General features: G+C 52.6%; 1 protein-coding gene across 3 annotated transcripts in view; it reads right to left on the reverse strand.

Annotated features, from left to right (window-relative positions):
- TOX2 (TOX high mobility group box family member 2) overlaps positions 1-23,256 on the reverse strand; it is a 135,059-nt gene that overhangs the window by 83,024 nt on the left and 28,779 nt on the right. For 2 of the 3 annotated variants that reach the window (XM_012651163.1, XM_012651164.1), the window contains exon 2: positions 498-563. In XM_012651163.1, the coding sequence (XP_012506617.1) occupies positions 498-563 (66 nt within the window). Of the gene's footprint in view, positions 1-497; positions 564-17,041; positions 17,180-23,256 lie in introns of those variants that run through there. The other variant, XM_012651165.1, reaches the window with a different exon arrangement.

The raw sequence follows: 23,256 nt of genomic DNA on the forward strand, positions 1-23,256 counted from the left end.
AGTCCCCTTTGCCACCACCAAGGCCCTCGCAGGGAGCCTCTGCTCCTCCCCCTTTGTGCCACATCCACAACCCCCCAAGGGGCCTTAGACAGCGCCGGGTGGGTGGGAGAACTCACCCACACCAAATGCTACCCCACGGGTGCTGTGTGGGAGCAAGAGGCAGGCAGCGCCAGGGGCACAGGACGCCCGACTCACTGCCGCGAGAACTCCCTCCAAGCATGGGAAACGTGGGCAGCACATTCCGAGTTCCATCCAGGTCTCAGTGACATCCACGTTGGGCCAACGGTAGCCAGGGAGTTGACGGACAGAAAACACTACAGTCCCACATCGATTCTTCCTTTTAAGGGGACTCGACTGATATTCTTGATCATTCTGAGAGAGGACAGTGGTGGGCTGGGCTCCCCCACTCTGCGCCTTCCCACCTCCACCCAGGAGCAGCCGGCTCCGCCAGCCCCAGGCTGAGACCCCCCTCAGGGAGGACAGGACGGTGCACCCACCTGGCTGGCTGACAGGAGCTCTGGGTTTCCGTCACTCATCCCCACGTAGGCACTGTCACCATCAAACTGGAACAGAGAGAGAGGGAGAAGCAGCTCTGATTAAAATGTTCTCAAGAAGGCTCCAGGAGAAGCAGCCAGAGGCGGCCATGGGACCAACTGTGCGGGCCTGTGGGGCCTGCAGAAGCCAAGCCCAGGGCGCCAGAGGCCCCATTTCAATAGGGCTCCCTCTCGAGTGGAAGGAGCAGCCCCTGATCTGTAGGCGCTGAGGGCTCAGGTCTGCACCATTAATCACACATAGAATGAAGAAGACAGGAAAACCTTTCTGCCCTCTAGATATTGTCCAAAGACACTGCAGACTGCCTAGTCAGGTACTGAGCTTCCCATCCCCAGAAGTATGCAAATACCTCTGTTGGCCAAAATCACATCAAGTGATCAGCTCATGCTAGAATCCCATATGCCAGGAGAGGCCCAGATCTCCAGAGCCTTGGGGTCATGACAGCCTGCCCCAGACATACCCTCTGGGGCTTTGTGGCTTTGCCCTTCACCTACCCCATCCTAGCCCCTAAGGCCACCCCTGGCCACAGGCAGTGAGGGCTGTGGGAGAAACTACGTGTGTACAGAACTACAATCCTGTGTTTGGAGGATCTGTCAAGTCTGGATTCGGGACGATTTCCCCACAATAGAGCAGGTGCAGTGGGCGAGATGTCGGCCCTGGGGCCCCTGGCTCCCTCTTTGCCTGTGTGTGATCTTGAGCTGGTGTCCGAACTCCTGAGGCCCCTCCTCTGTCACATGGGGTGATGCCTGTGCTCCCCATTCACAGGACGCCGCATCGTTGAGCACTCGACTCCATTCCAGCTAGTTCCCTTCCCTTGAGCTAGGCGGCTTAGATTGGGTTCCCTAGAAGCAGAGCCTGAGGCAAGGGTTCAAATGCACGTGATTTTTGAGGGACTGCTCTTTAAGCATAACCTGTATGTGTGGGAGGGATGGGGGACAGGGCAATGGATGCAGCTGGGATGTCATCTCAGCTAGAGACTCCATTGGTCTGATCCCGTGGGGGGCTCTGGGGCATGAATTGCGCTGCAGTGTTAGTTCCGAAATGAAGCAAGGGGTGGCCTTTGTAGCCCGTGTAAGTCAGTCATTGACTGTGAGCTGCCCTTAGGGGACATGGGGAGGCATAACCTCTGAGCAAGATGGCCCCCATTTGGCCAAGGATAATTCTCCAGGGAACTGTACCAGCTGCCAGCCATGAGCCGCCAGTGCTCAGAGCAGATGGGAGATGTCTGCACTGGCGGTAAGGGTTCAAGTGGGGCACCAACAGCCACTTGCCATTTTATTTTAATTGAACGGTTTATGTATTAAGATATATTCCCATGGTTCAAAATTCCAAAAGTACAAAAAGCAACACCACCCCACCTCCCAGCCATCCATTGTCTCTCCCCAGAGGCAACTGTTCTAGCGGCTTCTTTACACCCTTTCAAAGACTATCTACGTATATACATTTTATAGCCATTTCTTCCACACTAATGACAACATACTAGACACACCATTTTGCACCTTATTTTTCTCTTAGCAACACATCTTGGAAAATGTTTTATATCAGAACATAATTCTTTCTTCTCACCCCATATTGCACAGTATGGATGTAACGGGGGCAGCTGCATTGTCTGGTCTTTTGCTCTTCCAGCGCTGCCCCCGTAAATATTTGTGTACATCTACAATTTACCATGGGTAAGAGTTTCTCTGTAGGATTAATTTGTGTAATTGCTGAGCCCAACTGTATGTGCGTTTGTAATTCGGACAGACATCACCAAGGGGCCCTTGTGGGGGCTGTAAAGATTCCCACTCACTGCCACGACCGTGCGCGAGGTGTCAGTCCCCCAGCCTTTGCTCAACAACTGGCTCAGACGCCAGCCCCCACCCCTGTGGGCCGAGAGCCCACCACCACCCCGACCACCCTTCCCTGTTTACCCTGTTCTTTGTTCCATAGCCCCTCTGCCCCTTTTACCTTCTAGCATTCTCTATAATTTACTTATTTACCATGTTCATTGCTGATGGCAAAATGGAGGCTCCCAGGGTTTGGGGATCATTAGCCTATCTGTACACTGATGCCTCTGAAGCTCCTAGGGTCATGCCTGGCACAGAGTAGATACTCAATACATGTTTGTTGAATGAATGAATGAATGAATGCAGCAGCCACTACAACATTCAGATTGTCTCCCACCAGGCCAGTCTTCCCACGCAGGCAGTGGGATTGGTGGTTACACCCTAGAGCCTGCCAGCACAGGGATGGGCCGAGTTCCTCAGTGACCGTGGGGTTATCAAAAGAAAAGGCCAGGCCATGCCTTGAGTTTGGGCACTGACCTCCAATACAGAGCCCTGTCCACGACACCGCAACCAGAGCTCATGCTTCAAGGCCCTGCACAGAAGCCACCTCCTCCTGGAGGTCTGCCATGCTCTCATCCCCTCTGGCTGTCCCTCCTACAACACAGACTGTCTCCACATGTGTCATCTGTCCCAGAGTGGGACCAACATGGAGGCTGGAACTGTGTCCCGGTTGCCTCTGAATCCCCCAGCACCTGGCACAGGCTGGCAGTGAACTGGGCAGGGTAGGGGAGCTTTCAACAAAAGCTCCTGGATACTAAATGATGTGTTCCCACGGTCATTGATTACTTCCATAAAAACAAAACTTTTTAAAAATCATCCATAATATATAAGAATATTCTACTAACAATAGAAACAATAATTGGAAATGGAGGGGCATTAAGTTGAATGATGTGTTTGAAACACTTTATAAAGCAATACTAATCAAACAGTATGGTCTAAGTTAAAAATGTAGAAATACACATCAAAGAGACAGAGGCGAAGATGTTCAAGAAGCCTTTATAACAGCCACCATGTATTGAATGTTGGCTAGAACAGAGCCACCGCAAAGGCAGGGCCACCGTCTGCTTCGTGCATGGCAGGCAATCAATAAATATTTGGAGAATGAATATATCTGGCACTGAGCAAAATGCTTTACATAAAAGATCTCATTTAATCCTCACAATGAACCAATGAAGAAAGCATTCTTTTCCCTGTTTAAAATCAGGGAAACAGAGAGACGATAAGTAGTTGCCCAAGATCACACAGTTGGGGAGAAACCGGACTTTAAGAGTCATTTGTCTGATTTTTCCTGGTTTGGCCCTCCCACTAGGCTACAAATTCCTTGACAGCAGGGACCAAGGCTTTTCTAGATCCTACTCCATCAATAATTAGCCCCAGGCCTGGCACATAACAGGCGCGTGGTAAGTGTGTGTTGGAGGTTCAGGAGAGGGAGGCGTCATCCGCGTGAGCAGAGGGCCACAGCACTGGAGAAGGAAGGCAGAGACGCCTGGATCTTGATGTGTGTGTGTCGGAGTAGGCAGGGGAGGGGCAGGGCAGTGGATTCCCATGAGGTCACCGGAGCCTGTCTTATTCATTCACTCGTTTATTCGACCAACATCTAAGAAAGAACTGCCACATCCCCGAGCAAAACTTGCTTCCGGCTTTCGAGGAGGGCTTGAGAAATCGGCGGAGGTTCCCAAGGCAGGGCCTGAGTCACTTCAGTTCAGTTACCCCTGGACGCCTTGCAGCGTGCCAGGGAATGTGCTGCCTGAGGACCAGCAGCTAAGACAGCAGAGGCCCCGAGGCAGAGGGGAGGCCTGTTCTCTGGCCCCCTCCAGGGCTCCGCCATGTCAGGGCCCTTGGAAGGGGCAAAAGAGGAGGGAAGGGGACCCTGAGGGCTCCCAGGCTTCCCCTGGCTTGGCCTCCAGGACAGCAAGGCCTGGGCTTACCTCTCAGCCCCTCCTCGTTTGGGACCCTTTCTGGGGGAATGAACCTGAAAGCCAAGGGGAAAGGTCGTCACCTCTGCCCTCAGACACAGCACGGCTACCTCCTCCTCCACGTGTGCACAGACAAGATCAAAAACACCCACATCCTCATCCACCGCGCTGCATACGCTGAGGGTGAACACAAAGGTATGTGACATACGCTGGGCGCACAAGCATGAGGGCACACACATACCACACGCCCATGTTTGTGTGGACTCATGTCACACACAACATGGCATTCAAGACAGCACTTAGCCACACATGTACCACACCCATGGGTAACACAAACCAACGTGCACACAGCACAAGCTCAAGCGTGCACACAGTATAGACCTTTTGCATGACTGACACGATACCCACAGCACGCACGCATAGGAAAGGAGGGTGTGCCCAGATATCCCACGTATCTGCAACTGTGCAAATGCAACTCACACAAATGTGAACACAAACACATACCGTATGTGCTTGTAGAGACACACAAAGCAAAATGCACATGAACTTAAATTCTGTGCATCTTTCACAATTTATCCGTCCCTAGATCAAAAATCTTTTTTTGTACCACACAACCTTTTGCATGCTTTAAAATGTGGGGGGAAAATGGAGGGAGAAACAACAGCCTAAGAATTTCCATGAAACGCCAGGAGAACATCCTCTTACCAGTGACTGGAATAGATTAATTTTCCCCGTTTCATATTCTAATTATAATTCCTTTTCCCATTGCGATCTTCAGTCCTCACTACAGCTGGAAGATTGTTCTGCAAAAGCCAGGCCTTCATCTTCTCTTCCCAAGAGTTTTGTCATGGAAATGAGTTTTGGAATCTGAAAGAACCCACATTTTTGCAAATATCGAATGTGTAGGGATAACCCTTTCATGACGGCCACCAGGGACACGGCTCACAGAGGCTTCTAAAGGGTCTGTGTGGTCTCCTCTGGGAGAGGGGCTCCCGGGTTCCTCTTCCAACAGCCACCCCCCAACCTTAGCACACCATGTCCCCCCAAAGGCTTTTTTTTTTTTAATTTCAAGGAAACATAGCAAATAGGCAGCCACAGGGAAAGGTAAAAAGTCCTGATCTTAGGAGAGTCAGATCCCAGCTCCATCTGGGCCACCTGAGGCAAGTTCTGTAACTGCTCTAAGCCTCAGTTTTCTCATTCTCATGACCCACAGTGACTGACTCATCATAGGTCTAAATTAAATATCTGGGGGACAGACAGATGTGGAAAGTGAGTGGATGAACAGATAGAAGGGAGGGAGGGAGGAAAGGATGGGGGGGTGAATGGACAGGTGATGGATGGATGGATGAGGGATGGTATAAATTAGCAGTGCCCCGCAGAAACATAATGCAGGTTACAAATGTGAGCACATATGTAGTTTTAAATTTTCTAGTAGCCACAGTTCAAAAAGTGAATATAAACAGATGAAATTAATGTTAATGATGTATTTTATTTAACCCAATATATATGTAATCAATATAAAATGATTAGTTATTAATGAGAGCACTTGTTAATGGGATGGAGGGATGTATGGATAGATGAGGAGGGGGCGGCTGGGGTCTGGACTGGGTGGTTGGGATGAGAGGGAGGAATGGATGAACGGATGGAAGAGGCAGGGTGGCTGGGTGAGTGTGCGGTGTATGGGAAGAGGATTGGGGTGGTGGATGAGATAAACAGATGGATGGACAGATGCCTGGGTGGGTGGGTGCCTGGGTGGACAGGATGGGTTGAACGGGTGGGTGGGATGGATAGGTGGGTAGACAAGTGGGTCTGGTGTTTCCTCCTCACTCTCTTTACACTTTCCCTGGACAATGTCATGGCTTCTCAGGGTAGCAACACGTCACTCACGCTCAAATCCTCGTGTATAGCCCAGTTACCTCCAGATTCCAGTGTACGATTTCCCCCAGACATCTCCCCCATTTGGCCCACGAGCACCTCAAATTCAACACACCCAACGCCGAACTCATGACATGTGCGCGGACTTGCTCTTTCTCCAGCACTTCCTCCTCATCATGGAAGCTGTCGCCTCCCTCACCTCCCACAGCCAGTACCACCGGGATGACTGGACTCCTTCCCTCCTACATCGTAGAGCTTCCACAGAGCCGATCCAATCACCTGCAAGCTTTCTGCTCGGCTTCCCTCCAACCCATCTTCCACGCCGCCTATCGCTAGTGACCTGTGGGCAACCACTTGCCTCCTCAGATCAAAATCTGCAGCAACTCCGCATCACTTAGCCTGTATCCAGGGCCCGCCATGGCAACGGGCCCCAAGCCTCAGCTCCCACGGGGTCCTCGGGGGGATGGGAAACTCCAGCGCCCTTGCCTGTGCACACTGTCCCCTCCCCCATCGGCCTGGAACACTCCCTTTTCTCAACCCGCTGAAATCCAACCCTTCCCAGGTTGTTTTGTTTTCCGGCTATGAACTCCAACTTTAGCAGTCTTGCTTGCTTTTATAAACCCAGATTCTTTGGACTTAATTCAACTTCTAGGTGCGGTAAAATATACCGGGTAACAGCACCGATTCCTGAATCCAAGTACTGGTTCCACCACTTACTAGCTGAGTGACCTCGGATTTAACTTCACTTTGCCTTAGTTTCTTCACCTATAAAACAATAATCAGGGCAGCTACGCTCCTACCTCATAAGGTTCTTGGTATCTGTTACAAGCTATCAGATATGAGTTAATATCTGTTACATAATGCTTAACAATGTTAACTATTCTCGACAGGCGCTTAATAAATGTTATCTATTATTATTGTTATTATACGCTAAACTCATATCCCCTTATCAGCCCCAATCTCCCTCAGTCTAGCAGACGACCTTGTTTCTTGTGTCACTAAAAAATTGAGGCCATCAGATATGCCCCTCAACTCTCCCAACCGTCCCCACATTACGCGTATCACACCCATCCCGACTTCCCTTCCCGTAGCCTGAAAAGGCGAAGTGTCTCCCTCCTGTTCAAGGTCAGCCCCTTCACCTCGACCCCATCCCTCCCATGTCTTCCTCCCGTTCGCTCCCACTCTTGGTCCTGGCAATAAGGTCTAATCTAAACGTGCTGAAGCCAAACGAGACCAGGCAAGGCCTTGTCGTATCAGGTACCACGCACCTACAAGGTGCCGAGGAACACGCTGCTCCCGCCCACTGGAGATCTGTAATAACTGAAAGTTGTCGCTGCCCCTTGGGAGATCACAAACATGCAAACAGATCATCACAAGCGCTGACAAGAGGTAAAACAAAGGGGTTTGGAAGTTACAGAGGTGGCAACAGTCGCTGTTCACTGAACGGTATCTAGTGAGTGTTTATTGTGTGCCAGACACTGTGCTAGATGCCAGGCGTATCCTGATAATTATGACACAGCCCCTGCCTTCAGGGAGCCCCCAGTCCTTTGGAGAAGCTGACAGCTATAGCGGGACAGTAAAACCTTCCTATTCACAAATCTCTAAAGGAAAAGACAAGTCATTCTTTGGCCGTAGTTCCAAGCCGCAAGTAATCGCAAAACCAGTTTAAAGCCCGTCATGATGTGTCAGGGGCCGCTTTGCAATCCCCACTTCTGAAAGTCAAGCAACCAACTCTTACTCCAACAGCCCCATACCCCCGGCTGCAGCCAGACTCAGAGCCTCCTGCGCCGAGAGTCCTCCTCCCCCAGGGCTCCATGCTCCCCAACACCCTGTAAAGATAACTCCGGCTTGATTTGGGGAGACTAGTTTTGCAAAGTACAGCAATAGATTCAGCTTGTTGTTTCAGATATTGAATGATGCCCTCTTCTGTGACACAAGTGACAAAGGCCCAGATGAGATTAGTACAGGGGAGTAGAAGCAAGGCAGAGGGTCTTCCCAGAGAGGCATCCCAAAAAAAGTGACTTGGCAGCTCTGTGATGTAGGACACACAGGAGGTGACTGGGCAAAGAGCAGGGAACATGACATCCAAGACTGCTGTGAGCACGGGCCAGTGAGCACCTACTGTATACCAGCTCTTGTCCCAGAGCTGTGCCTAGTCATCTCACTGGAATCCCCTGGAAATCCCCAGGCTGCTAGGACCAGCCCCGCTGTGGCCATGAGCAAGGAGAAGCTCAGAGTGGTGGCAGGCTTGTCCAAAGCCATCCAGCCATTCTAAATTTGGCCTTGACCCAAGGTAGCAAAGCAACAGTTGTTCTGTAGAAGCTGCTGCTCCTCCCCTCTGCACAGAGACACAGATCAAAGACCAAGGATGCACAGCCCTCACCCCAGCGAGTCACAGACATCGAGAGACGCGGTTCACAGAGATCTAAAGAGGAAACAATCAAAGTAGCATACACTGCTCCCGCCTGCCTCCACATCGGGCCTGAGAACACTCGTTCTGCACTGATAAAACACAGCTCAGAAGACAGCGGCAGGGAACGTGGCAGCTGCCACCTAGGCCCTGCTGAGAGTGCGGTTTTACGTGGCAGTCTCACGGGGCGATAGACATCAGGAACAGGGACGTGCCCGGGGCGGGGCGGGGGCCGAGAGGCCCGCATAGGTGGAAGCCTCTGCTCAAACTGACCCAGGCCTTCAATGGCCACCTCCGTCCCATCACCACTTGGAGAAACATCATGGCACAGAGGTTACAAACACGGGCTCTGGGTTCAAATCCTGGGCTTGTTGCTTTCAAGCTGTGTGACTTTTTACACTAAGTTACTGCATCTCAGTTTCCTCATCTAAAAATGAGTACGATGACTCATTTTGGGTTAAATAAATTAATATGTGGAAAGAGATTACAACTCCTGGTACAGAGAAAGCACTCCATAATTATTAGCTACTTCTCATTTTATTATTCAATCCTCACCCAACCCTGTCAGGTTGCTATTGCTACCTCTCTTCTGCAGGTGACGAAGCTGAGTGGGGCTTTGTGGAAATCTCTGAAGTCTTAAGCATTGGAAAGACCCCTGCTGCCTCTGCCGCTGCAGGTAACTTAAAATACAATTTGTAAATTAAAGGCTTTGTAGGAAAGTCCAACTGTGGGTGGATTTTTTTCCCCCATGATTGTGACTTTCGCGCTTTGTTCCTGAAATATCAAACATCAATTTCTCTCCAAAAATGTTTTTCTTCTGATTGGTGCTCCTGCTTTGCCAGGCATAATGCACTTTCTTACTCTGCCCACTGAGAAATCCAGCACCACAAGTGAGGCCCAGAGAGGTTAGGGGATCTGCCTAAGGCCACACAGCCAGGATGTGCCCAAGCTAAGTCTGATGGCCAGGAGGCTGGCCCCCCAAAAGCTTCCCACCTCCTCTGTGTCCAAGCTATGTGAAACAGAGAAGGTGACCTCATGACTCTGGGTCCGGGGACTTCTCCACCTGTAAGAAGGGACAAAGTCTTGGGTATAGCCTCTGAGAGGAGCTGGGAACATGTCTTGTGAGCGAGCCCAGTGCTGTGGGCCACGGCAGGACCCTCATCCCCACTGCTAACAAGAGTCGGCTTGGATGGTGCTACATTTTTAGTCAATAAAAACATACAGCTTGAGGCCAGGCGTTCGAGACCAGCCTGGGCAACATAGGGAGAGCCCATCTCTATAAAAAATTTTTTTAAATTAGCTGGCTACAGTGCTGTGCACCTGTAGTCCCAGCTATCCAGAGGCTGAGGTGGGAGGACCACTTGAGCCCAGGAGTTCAAGGCTGCAGTGAGCTATGATCACACCACTGCACTCCAGCCTGGGTGACAGAGCGAGACCCTGTCTCAAATGAAAATAAAAAACAAAACATCAAGAGGTGGCGTGAAAATAGCACAGGTCACTACACCTACCACGTGAGTGCTACCAGGCACCTGGCTCCTCGGGAAAGTGGGAATCACTGTCCCCATTTCACAGATGAGAAAGCAGAGCCCGCCCACCTGTCTCTGACTGTCCTCCTTCTAGATCTGTGCTGTCCAGAATGGGGGCCACTGGCCACAGGTGGCTATTGAGCACTTGAAACATGGCTTGTCCAAATTGAGATGTGTTTAAGTATAAAATACACACCGGACCTCAAAGACTTAGAACAAAAACAAAAGAATGTAAAATATCTCATCAATGTTTTTATATTGATTACATGTAGAAATGATACTATTTTGGATATACTAGGTTAACTAAAATATATTTTTAAAATTAATTTCACCTGTTTCTTTTCACTTTTTTTGAATGTGGCCATGAGAAAATTTAAAATCACATGTGCGATTTGCATTGTATTTCTACGGGACAGTGCTGGTGTAGACGCTGCCCTGGCCGTGTCTGCTCCTGACCCAGAGCCCTGGACAGACAAGAGTTGACATCAGCAATAGCTGAATTCAATTCTCCATGATATTAGGGGAAACTGAGGCCCACAGAGTCTTGTAATGAGGCATTCACTTACTCAACAAATATTAATTGAAACCCTACTATGTGCTGTGGGTGCTGGGATCCAGCAGGGGACAAAATATAAGGCCACATCCCAGTCCAGGGCTCTGCCCTGATGCCAGCTTGCAGGCTGGGGTGAGCGGGGTGATGAGGCAGGACTCCTTGCCCAGCCAAGTCATCCTGGGGACCAGGGCAGCTGGACTCCGCACCAGCCCTCGTCTCCCCGCAGCTGGCTGGACCACAGAGCTCTCAGACCACAGACGGGAGCTCCAGCTCCAACCCAGCGTCCGTCTGCCTCCAAGATCACTGGTGAGTCCCATCACAGCACATTAACCGGCTGCAACTGCCAAGAGGGCCGGATGGGCAAGGCAGCCCAGTGGGCACAGCACAGGGGCCCGGCAGGCATGTGTTTCTTCCCCAGTGCAGCCACTGGTAGCTCATACACTGTCTGCATTACTGCAGATTTATGGCAAAAATTATCCTCTCTCTCAGCTCCATTTAAAGCCATTTGGAACTCGCTCCCATCCCCGATTATAAATCTAATTGCACATTCCAAACAGACAAGCGCTCATTAAGCTTTAATTATGCACATGTTGTTTTCAACAAACATTTTCATTTGGCCGCTATGAGAGGGAATATTCCAAGGGGGCTGCAGACGCTGCCTGGGGCTGGAGGGAGCTGGGGCCGGGAAGTGGGTCAGGGCGTGGTCGGATGAGGCCGTCCAAGGGGCAGGGCTGGCCGGGACCCCATCGGATTGGGCTCGTGACTACGTGGCCCTCCACCAGGCTTCCGCTGCGGGAGATGCCACGTGCGTGTCTCAGTGGTCTCACCTGCACTCCCGAGTCCCCGCTGTCGCGTCTAAGCTGGCGCCAGAGTACCTCTCCAGGGATGGGGAGGAGGGAACATAGGGACCCGCTGCCCCAGCTCTAAAGGATGAGCCCTCCAACCGAGAGCCGGCTTTGTCAGCGCTCCGGGCTCACCCCTGCTCCCGCCGCCCCCAGTGCAGTGCAGGCATCTTCTCCCTGCCGTTCTCCCTCTCCTCATTCGTTCACTCGTTAATTCCACAGTTATCTCCTGTGCATCGATGGGTCAGGCAGTGTGGGGCCAGTGGGGACCACGACAGATAAGGCCCCTGTGTGTGGCTCTGCCCAGGTGACTCTCCATCCATTTCCATCCCCGCGCACTGGGGAAAAGTCCAAATTCTTGACCACAGCCTTCACCTGAGCCTCTGCCCCTGCCAGCCCGCCCGCCCGTCCAGCCCGGCTCACATCCCTCGAGGACGCTCATCCCCCATCCCGCCTTTCCAAGAGGTCTCGAGCTCCCCACGCGGACTACGCTCCCACACACCCCGTCTAGGCTTCTGCAGTGCCTCCACCCCCCACCTGAAACGCCCTTCCTTTTCTTTTCCATGCAGTTAATGCCCACTCAGCTCCCGTGTTGCCCGCTCCAGGCAGCCATTGCCGATACCCACTTCCGGGCTAGACGGCTGCCCCTCTGCTGTGGGCACCTACGAAAGTGTTTTCTGGACCAAAGCGCCGTGACCTAACTGACGCCACACGTCTGACACCTGAGACCAGCCTGCTCACCACATCCCGAGGTGCCACATCCCTGTTCACCCTCCAAGGGCTGAAAAGAGGGGCACCTGCCCCCTCTGTGGCCTTGAGCAAGGCCTTCCCCTCTCTAGGCCTCAGTTTCCTCACTTGGACCTGGAGGGGTTGAGTGCATGAGGCTTTCTGGGCCCCTCCAGCTGTTCCATCAGTTTTAAGTTTGTGGTTTGTCCAGGAGCCAGGCCTTCTTTTCACCTGAAGAGTGGGAGGCCCCTGCCGGGGCTGATGACACTGGCCGAGGCGTGTCGATGGTGCACACACGGAGACTGGGGGACGGGATGGCCAGAAACCCCGAGGCCACTCCTCAAAGAGCTGGAAATACGAGTGAAACAACACGTGCTTTAAAATGGAAATCAGGATCCACCCAGCATCTGGATGGTTACCTGTCATTTCAGGCAGGTTGCCTGTGAAACCCACAGGTAGGAAACTTACTGGGGAGCGCTCTAGGGGAGCGAGGGTGCCGGAGAGGCCAGAGGGATAAGCCCAACTGTGATGCCGTCACAACGGAGGCCTCCACCTCAGCTCTGTAACTGGGACCACGCTGCAGAGATGCTCCAAATCAAGGCAGGGAGACAAGCACTGTGTTCCTAAGTGGGCCAGCCATGGGCTCCATGACCTTGGCCAAGGCTTCCTCCTTCCACCAAAGGCAGTGCCCAGAGACAGGCTCCACTGAGCAGCAGCAGCAGCCGACATGCCGAGCAGGTGGCAGAACGAGTGCCTCAGTCCTGAGCAGGGGCCTGGGTGGCGCACGACAGGAATCACTGCAGCTACGATCATGTATTCATTCTAAGTAATTGTGCAGCATTTACGTAGTGCTGACTACACGCCAGGCACTCTTTTAATTGATTTACAAATGTTAACTCATGTAATCCTCACAACCACCTTGTGAAGTAAGTTACTATGGCTAAGGCTCCCATTTTACAGATGAGGAAACTGAGGTCGAGCAAGGTTAAGTAGCTTGCCCAGGGCCACGCTGCTAGGAAGGGGTGGGGAGAGGATTGAAACCCAGGAAGTCCGACTCCAGGGCCTGGTCTCTAATGACTAGGCTGTGCTACCTCTGGGCCTTGCGCTGCTGCCTCCCAAAGCTGGAGCTGTCCCCCTCCCGGCCTCTTCCCTGGAGGCTGGGCTGCGGTCCGCGGTCTAGGGCCTCGGGCTGCCCAGCGCTGCCAATATTTGTGCTTGACAATTATCTATCATCTGAGCGGTTGGGAACAAGTCCCAAAACTGATTCTTGCCAAAGACAATTAACTAAAAGCCGTGTATGTCGGGTGGCACTGTGGCATGGTCGGGGGCTCCTGAGACAATGAGCAGCAGATGATTTGGAAGATATTTTCTCCCCAGCGCTACAAAACAAGCCCTCAATCATGCCACAAAGGGCTCGTGTTGTTGGAAGGGAAATATGTCAACGACAGCGTTCGATTGCGAGGCGGTTTAAGAAAAAAGAAGAAGAAAAGAAAAAAAATGTTTTGAAATTGTGATTTGACCTAGAAAGGTTTTTCTAGGTCACCTGAACTTGGCACTTATGCATCTAACCCCAAAACCCAACACAGACAAAGTGCCAGGTTCACTTCCTTCTGTCAGTACCAGATAACACAGGAAATGATATTTGTAAACACGGCTGATAGACTTTAAAGTGCTGTATTTAAATCAGCTTTTGGACCGGGAGCTGCGAAAATGCTGGCCCAGTACAGCTCTGGAAGCAGATAGCTCTAGAAGCAGACAGCCCTGGGTTCAAGTCCAGGCTCTGCACTTAGCTGCTGGGATCTTGCCTCTCTCATCCTCCCATTCCTCCCCTGTAAAATAGGAGTGAAGCTGGCAGGACCATGCACGCTGCCCGGCAGCGCGGGGGCACACTGCGGGGCTCTAGAAAGGCTGGCTGCCCCCTTCCAGCCTGGCTGCCTTCTCAGGCGGAGAGCCGGCCCTCTGATCTTGACTAGTGAGGCCCTGTGGCCCGGATCTGGAGTGTAGGAGACCCAGGAAGGCAGCGGGGGGTTCTGTCCTCACAGGCCTGTTCTCTGGCAAACAGTACAAACTACACGGCACGTGCCAATGATTTAATCCAATTCATCTTCATTACAGAGCCACCGGTTTAAGATAAATCCCAGGGCCTCAGGGCTGGTAGGGCTTCAAACACCTTCTCAGTATCCCACTGGGGAAACTGAGGCCAGGGCTGGCAGGTGGCCCACAGTTAATGGCAACCACCACACTGTTGGGTCCCCTGAGCCTGCACCTCCGGGAGAAGCCAGATTTGGCCCAGTTACTGTCAAAGCCCAAAGGCGTGGTGAGCATCCCCCACTTCCCCAAGTCCTGACCTGGGCACCTAACATGTGCCCAGCCTCATGCAGGCTCAGGAGGCACCTGGGACCCGGAATTGATCCCCAGGGAAGCTCCAGTGCAGAGCGAGTATAGGCACCAGCGTGATGACACCCGGGGGTGATAAGGCACTAAGGTGGAGATAGGCCAGGTGAGAGCAGCTGACATACACCTGTCAGGCAGAGGGGCCAGAGTGAGCCAACGATGGACACCTGGGAGGGTGAGAAAACCAGTGCGTGTGCTGGGGGAGGAGGGTTGTCCCCAAGTCATTGAGGTGGCTTGCAGTGTGGAACGGGAGGGAGGAAATAACATTGCTGAAGAAAACAGGTGAGAGTTTCATTAAAGCAAGATTCCTAAAATTAAAGGAAGGGTGCCAAGTTCCATGAGAGAGTCAAGCATCCTGTGAAGCCACGATTAAAGCAGTGTTGCAGGGACAGAAAATGAGAACTCCAAACCAACGCAACAGAAGAGAAAAGGACAGAATTAGACCCAACCAGGTATGGATGTGTATCATGATTAAGCCAGGTACCATGTGATGGGCTTTACACATAATATTCCTCTCAATCTTTGCAGCAATCCTAGGAGGGAGATCTCATCACCCTGTTTCACAGAGGAGAAAATGAGCTCAATTTAAGCAACGTGGTTATGGGTCACGCAGCCAGAAAGTGGCAAAGCCCAAATCTTAACTCTGCCAAAGCTCATGCTCATAACGACTCTATTTTGTCTCTTCTTTTAGAAACAAAGAGACAAAGACAATTATTTAATAAACAGAATGGGGACAAGAGGCTCATCCTGTTCCTATTTAGGAACATGGAACTAGATTCCCACTGCAAGACACCCACCATAATGCTCTCCAAACGGATTAAAGAGTTAAGCTCAGAAAGTCATGTTACAGAGAAACAATCAGAAAACAGAACAGAATGTTTATCAGATCGGTGGAGGCAGGATAACTTCCTCAGCCCTTGAAGCAATCGCAGAGGACGAGATTGACAGATTCAAATATATATGCATTAATATCTCCTGTGGAAGGAAACATAATAAAACCAAAATGAAAAGGACATCAGACTAAGAAAATATCAGCACCAACTAGGAGACGGCTAATATATACGATGTGGAAATGGCTCAGTCAAATTAAACAGAAAGCAAGATGCCGACAGACAAAAAGACACAGGATTCAGACGGAAAAGTCACGCGAGAGACAATATACCCAGAGACAAGCAAGGAGGGGAAAACAGACGCTGGATCCAACGGCAAGTGGGAGATGCACATAAAACAAGCCCACTGTAATGGAATGGGCATGTCCCGCCACGGCCGACATGGGCAACCGTTTTCAGATTACTGGAAAACGATTCAGCGGCCACCCTGCACAGACAGCCAGCCGGCGGTAGGGGACGAGGACCAGGCGCCCTGCCCGCTGCCTCAGAGGGCGCCCCCTCCCCACACCGCCCGTTCGGCTCCAGTCCACCCAGTCTTGCTTCAAACACCGTTTTGCTCCGAGTGTCGGGGACGGTTCTAGTGATGTACAGGACACACAGTGTTTGGTCTCCTGAAGCTTATGGCTTGGGGAGGGGGACAGGACCAGGACTTAGCACCTGGCTGAGTGGTAGGTATACTGGCAGCCAGTGGTTCTTGGGTGTAGCAAAGGGCCATGTACAAAGACCTCACAGACCTACCTACGGGATGAGCAGAACTAGCCAGGTGAGGGGATAGGACACAGGACAGAGGGAAGAGCCCTGGGGAACAGCATTCACCAGGCCTGAGGGCTGGAGAGAAGGGCACGTTCACGAGACGAAATATCGAGACGGAACTTCCAGGGCCACACTGGGGAGTTGAGAGGAAGCCCAGACAAGAGTTGCACGTTAGAAACTGGCCTCTGGCTTCCAGGTGGAGAATGGGTTGGAGAAGCTAAGACGGGGGAACAGGACCTGGAATGGGGCTTGGCCAGAGAAGAAACACTGGATAAAGCAACAATAAGTAAAACGGTGTGGCAGGGATTCAAATAGAAATTTATATTGATGGCTAGAATGGGAAGTAGCTTTGGAGCCAGAACAAAACCATGGCAGCCCCAGGGTGTTTTGCAGAAGACAGCCCCGAGAATCTCAGAGATGAATGAAAGTTGCCAAGAGCCAGGGATCACCCAGGAGTCAGAAAGGGGGTGATTCACGTAGTTCGCAAACCCTAATTTCCTGTCCTTGGTCACATACTTCCTTCTGATTTCTTTTTCTGATGATTCATTAAAAAAAATTTCCCCTTTTAAATTTCATACCAAAAATGTTTGAGTACCTGGGCTCACCCTGCCCCAAGCTGTAACCTCTGCCCTGAACCAGCAAAACCCAACTTAACCCCAGGTGACTAAGAAGATGCCCTGAGAGGAAGCCAGAGGTTTCGGGCTCTGTTATGGCTGTCAGAGACCCCGTGGGCCTGCCCATGCCCCGGGAGGGTGTCTGGCAGCAGCTCACACACATGGATCCACAGCCCTCAGCCAGAACCCATGTGGTTTCAGAATTCAGAATTGGTTTGGATTTCAGAAAAGTAATGAAGTGCAAATTCTGCAAATTCTGCAAATCCTGCCGTAGCTTCAGTGGGGCCTGGGGCAACACCTGCATATTTCTGCAGTGGAACATATGAATATTCACACAAGTGGGGGTAAGTGAAGATTACAAAGAGCCTCATGTCAGTTCAGGTCATGTTTGGGGGCCAAATGAGTTTGCAGCATATTTACAAAACCACTTACGGTTGCAGAGCTTGTTGGATTTCTGATGAGGCAGTTTCGAGCTGAGTCAAGCACTGGAACCCATGTGCTAGGCTCCTGTTGGGAGGCTGTCCCTCTGAATGCCCATTTTACAGATGAGGAAACTGAGGCTTGGAAAGGGAAAGGAAACTGCTCAAGGTCTCACAGCTATTAAGTGGCTGAGCTGGGGTCCAAATTCAGGTCTGATGTCTTTCCACCCACCCTCGTGGGTTCTCCAGGGGGTGAAATGGCAGACAGAGCATTTAACATCATAGGGAACGTGTACAGCACAGGGGGTGGGCAAGACCTGGTGCAACAGGAATGAGGCTGCCCGGGCGCCTAAAGCGGCCCCCCATGCAAGGCGTCTGTCTTCCGAGGCAGGTCCAGGAGCATCCAGCCATCCTCCCACAGATGTTTGCTGAGTGCCCACTTCATGCCAGGCCCAGTCCTGGGGGCTGTGACACAGTGCAGAGCAAAGCAGACACCGTTCCAGCCCCTGTAGGGCTCAGAGTCCACTGGGGGAGACAGGCGACAAGCAAGCAAACACACAAAAGTGGCTACAAATTGTGAAAAAGGCTGTGAAGCAAACACAGAAAATGCAGAGATGGAGGGTAGAGGGGACTGTACTTCAGAAGGTCTCTTTCTAGAGGTGACATTTCAACTAAGGGAGCCCTGAAGGAAGAGAAGGAGCCCATCAGGCAACAAGCAGGCTGGGAGCACTTCAGGCAGAAGGGCAGCACATGCAAAGGCCCTGTGGTCAGCGAGTAGAGAGCCCGCGCGTGGGGAAGGAATAACCCAGCTGGACACGGGAGACAGAGAAGCAGGAGGGGACACCACGTGGGGGCCTAGGGCCACAGTGAGGCACTTGGATTTCATCCCAAATGGGAAGCCCTTAGAGAGTTTTTGCAGGACAGTTACATGCTCTGATTTATATTTTAAAAGATGACTCAGGCAGCCATGTGGAGGATGGGTTCTGTGAGGCTGTTCTGTGAGTCTCAGTTTTCTCATCTGTAAAATGGGTTCATGAGACACCTTGTGAAAAGCATAGCCAAGGGGAGTCTGGCACAGAGCTGACTCCCAGAAGGTAGGAGAACAGAGACTGGGTCGTCTCACCTAGTTATACACCAGGAGAACCCACTCGTAGGTCACCCTTGGTCACTCCCCTGCTCAAAATTCTTCCAAGGCTCCCCACTGTCCTCAGGACACACCCACCTCTATCCCAAGGTCCTGAGGTCCTGCTTGGCCTGGTCCCTGCTGATTCCTCCAGCCCATCCCTCACCCTCTCACCGTCTCCCACTGGGTCTCTACTCTCCTGCCAACTGAGCCACTCCTGGGTCGGGCAGGGCCCTCTGCCCAGAGCACAAGGTCTCCTTCACCCTGGTCTCACTATCGGCCTCCCCGCCTTCCCACAAACGCTGATGGGCACCCACCCTGGGCCAGCCCTGTCCTGGGCACTGAGGTGAAGGGACGGTGTTAAGAGATGACGCCTCTACCCGTGCATGAACACGAGGTCAGAGGGATGTAGGGGCACGGCAGGAGCACAGGAGGAAGGGTCAGTGCTATCCGAGTGGAGAGAGGAGACTTCTACGCAGTGGGCTGCAAATCATTTCTGATTTAAGGTGATGTATTAGTTTCCTATTGCTGTGGTCACAAGGCAACACAAACTTGGTGGCTCCTAACAACACAAATGATTCTCCTACAGTTCCGGAGGCCAGAAGTCTGAAATCAGTCTCACTGGGCTAAAGTCAAGGCGTCGTCAGGGCCGGCTGCTCTGGAGGGTCTGGGAGAAAATCCGTTTCCTTGCTTTTCCCGCCTCTGGTGGCTGCCCACGTCCCTTGGCTTATGGCCTCTTCCTCCATCTTCAAAGCACCTTGCTCCAGTCCCTGCTTCCATCCTCACGCCGCCTCCTCCTCTCACTCGCATTCCTCCTGCCTCCCTCTTGTGTGGACTGTGATCACATCGGGCCCACCCAGATCACCCCAGGTCATCTCAAGATACTTAATCGCAGCCGCAAAGCCCCTTTTGCCACCTAAGGTAACATTCGCAGGTTTCAGAGGTTAGGACCTGGATCTATGCAGGGCTGTTATTCAGCCTGCCACAAGTGAGTTCCATGAACTGTGCCTCAGTTTCCCTATGTGTCTGGAGAGGGCAGAGAAGGAAGTACCTGCTGTGTCGACTTTACTACTGCTCCCCCATACCTGGCTGTCCTCCCCTACCTGGCAGTGAGATGCTACACGTCGGGGCCCCCTTGCCATTTACCGGGGCCACGTGTCTAGCTTAGGCCAATGGGCTACGAGCAGAAACAACAGGGGTCTCTTCTGGGTGGACGCATAGAAATGCAAACGTGAGACCTCCAGGCTGTCTCTGTAGGATCAGTAAGGTTCCACATGGTCAAGACTCCACCGACCTACAGCCTTGTGTGTTGATCAGAGCCCAACCCCCTACTTCTCTGCTGATTGTCGTGGGACACGTAGCAAGAGCAAAAATAAACCTTCCTTGTGATACACAACTGAGATTTGGGGGATTGTTACTGCAGCATAACCCAGCCTAACTTGACCAGCATACTCAATGGTTGTTTAATAGAAACCACCATTGACTGGCCATCTACTGAGCCAGGCACTTCACCCACGTTACACGTAATCTTCATAACCACCATCCCAGCAAGGTCAGAATTACCTACTCCATTCAGTCAAGGGAACCGAAATACGGAGAGGTGGAGGTGAAGGCCAGGCAGCTGGCAACTGGCGGAACTGGGATTCAAACCCTGAAGAGTGTGGTTCCAAAGCCAAATTCTTAACTGCTGCAGGGGAGCCTCCTATAAGGCACCAGGGGCTTCCAGAGCCTTCTCTGGCCCTAGATAGCTGCCACCTCAAAGGTCGGCAGGAGCTTCTGGCCAAGGCAGGTGGATCCTGGGCCCAGAATCCCCAATGACAATGTGAGTCCAACCTTGGGTCCTGCAGCCCTGAAACAAAAATCGCCCCCTCACCCCAAATCCAGCCTGAGCCTCTTCAGATGGCTGGGCTAGTTCTCGCTCACACACTCATGCATCCGCGTACTGAAAGAATATTTGCTGAGCACCTGCTTGGTGGCAGGCACTATTCTGGGCACGTGGGGGATAGTAGTGCACAAAGATCCCTGGAGTTTGCACTCTTGCACTGGAGACAGAAAACAAACAATAGGCATAGCCAGTAAGTGTGTTACATAGTACATCGGGAGGCTACAGGTACTATGGAAAGAAGAAGCGGGTGAGGAAATTGGGAGGGTGGAGATGGAGGGTATGCAAGTTTAAACAGGGTGGCCAAGGTGGGCCTCGCTGGGGAAGCAATAGTGAAGCAAAGATTGGAAGGAGGTGGGGGGTGAGCGAGCAGGCATGTGGGGAGAACATTTCAGGTGGCCGAACAGCCCGTGCAAAGACCCTGGGGTGGGAGTGCACTGCAAGGTGGGCAGAGCAAGCGACGGGGAGAGGGAGGAGACGCAACAGAGGCAGCTGGGGCCTGAGTGCACCCTGTAGATGGCACTGAGATTGCCCCTCCCTGGAGAGAGGAAGCCAGCACTTTTTTCCACCAGCCTTATCTGATGCTGTGGTTGAAGGAGCCAGTGAGGGCAGGCGTGAGGGGCTGCATCGCTCGGCACAACCGAGGAACCTCAGCGGGGCCCTCAGAGCAGCTGACATCCGCTCAGCCTGTGGCTTCTGCCTGTGGCTTCTGCATCTCAGGTTGCCCCGACGGCTGCTATTTTTGCTCCTGTTTGGGGTTCCATGGAGAGCTCCTCTGTGCACGGTTGGGTTTGCTCTGCTCAGAGCAAATGGGAGGGGTCATTTAAACATCCCAAGTGTCCATCCCAAGTGGGAAAGAAGAGGAAATCTGTCATACGTATCATTTTGTCAATCCTCATGACCCCCGCCAAGCTCAGAGAGGGTAGGTGGCTTGTCCAAGGTCACACAGCCAAATTGAACCACACACTGAGGATTCTACTCTGGTCTATGTAGGTCTGAAGGCCCTTAATTTGCATGGAGGTCTTTGCATTTACTGCCTAAATTAACGTTTCCCAAGCAGATACTCTGCTTTCCGGCCTTCCAGCAGGTGTGAGAATAAAGGTGCCCTGCTGTGGGTGCTGTCCTCCCAGAGAATCCCAGCACTGGTGGGGAGGACCATGGCGGGTGGACACAGGGAAGGGACCTCTGGCTCAGACCTCTGGGGGTGGGCCGAGGGGGCAATCATAGAAGGCCTCTGGAAAGCTGTGATGTCTCAACCACACCTGCAAGACACACATTCTGGACAAAGGGCTCTGAATATGCAAGATCAAGAGGCATGACAGCTTGGCCGTAGGGGAGAGGCTTTGGGAAGGAGCAGGCCAGTGATTCTGCAGGAGGCGGAAGCTATGACAGCCTGTGGGACGCAAAGAGTGAGATCAGACAGGTGGGCGTATTGAGGATGTGGAATAGATGCAGCAGGTAACAAGGGACACCCAACGAAAGGCCGCGAGCAGGGGACCGATGTGTGCATCGGCGGCTCACAGAGATCTCGCTGGCTGCTGTGAGAACAGACTCTGCGGGGAGGGTGGAGGCAGGCGGCCTGGCAGGAGGCTCCTGAAGCCACCCAGGTGACTGAAGGCACAGCCGGCAGCACGACCCAGGGGATGAGAGGCAGAGAGTAAGGCAAACGGATGGGCCAAGGAGGACTCCGGATCTGTGGCCTAAGCCAAGCGGGACAGTGGCATTTACTGGGGTGGACGCAAAGCGGGAGGGTGCGTGAAGCAAGAGAAGGGCCATTCAGAGTCACATCTCCTCCCAGATGAGCCCTCTGGGGGTGAGGACATGCAAATCAGAGCTGCCCTTCTACACTGATTACCCCCATGCAAAGCCGCAACTGTTCCTCACAGCAAGCGAGACCCAGAGCGATAAGTGCTCTGCCTCCAGTCTCCAGGCTAGACATCCGGGCCCGCCTGACTCCCACTCCAGTGCTCATCGCCACGGACCCAACAGCAGGAGGCCCCCGAGGCCCTCCCTGGAAAATGGCTCCCCAGGGCCTGGGAGAGGCTGGAGAATCCACTCCCCACCTGTGATACTCTGGGCCTGGCTTCTCTACTGTGCACATGGGTTGAAAAGGCTGGATAGAGACGGCGCCTCCTGGGCAACCCCTGGACCCCCCAGGGGGTGGCACAGAGGCTGCCCCAGGTGGCTCGAGCTGCCTCCCCGCCTCTGCTCCCAATTTCATTAATTACTGGTTTGTTAACGCGCAAGGCGGCAGGGGGAGAGTCATCTGGGATCCCGCCAGCCGCGGGAAGGAAATTAATTTCCAGCATGAAAGCTCCCCACACACTCTGATCTCCAGCACAGCAGAACAGCAGGGCTGGGGCGACCAGCCCGAGTCATTCTTAGGAGAGAATCAGAGGCCCGAAGTGGATGAAGAACTTGCCCAAGATCACCCAGCAATTATATAATGGCAGGAAGAGCCCTGTGACCCAGGCTTCCCGACTCCCGGGCACCTTCATTCATTCTTCCCGCAAATATCCAGTGGCGCCTGCTGTGTCTCAGCCCCTGTGTGCCAGCAGACACCCTGGTCCCAATCAGAGGCTCGCCAGGGTCCCTCCCCTCCCCAGGAAGAGAGCATTTTTATTTCCTGAGCACCAACAGCATGCTTTATATATCTTACCCATTTAATCCTCCTAACAGTCCGTCATTTTGGAGGTGAGGAAACTGTGGTTCAGAGGGGTGAGGTGACCTCCCCAAGGTCACACAGCTATCCAGGGACAGAGCAATGGCTCAGAGTGAGGTCTAGGTCTTAAAACCCAGGTTGAGCTTCTGTTCTCTGGGCAGGGCGTGGGGGCTGGGGGAGGCCATTCTCCAAAGTACTCTCCTTCCAAGGCCCTCCTCCCCAGCCAGCGCTCTCAGCAAACAGGTCATCGAGCAGCAGTAAGAATGCTGGTTTATTGGCTGCTCTCCCGA

This window comes from Propithecus coquereli, unplaced genomic scaffold, assembly GCF_000956105.1.
Source record: "Propithecus coquereli isolate 6110/MARCELLA unplaced genomic scaffold, Pcoq_1.0 Scaffold35, whole genome shotgun sequence".
Classification (NCBI taxonomy): Eukaryota; Metazoa; Chordata; class Mammalia; order Primates; family Indriidae; genus Propithecus; species Propithecus coquereli.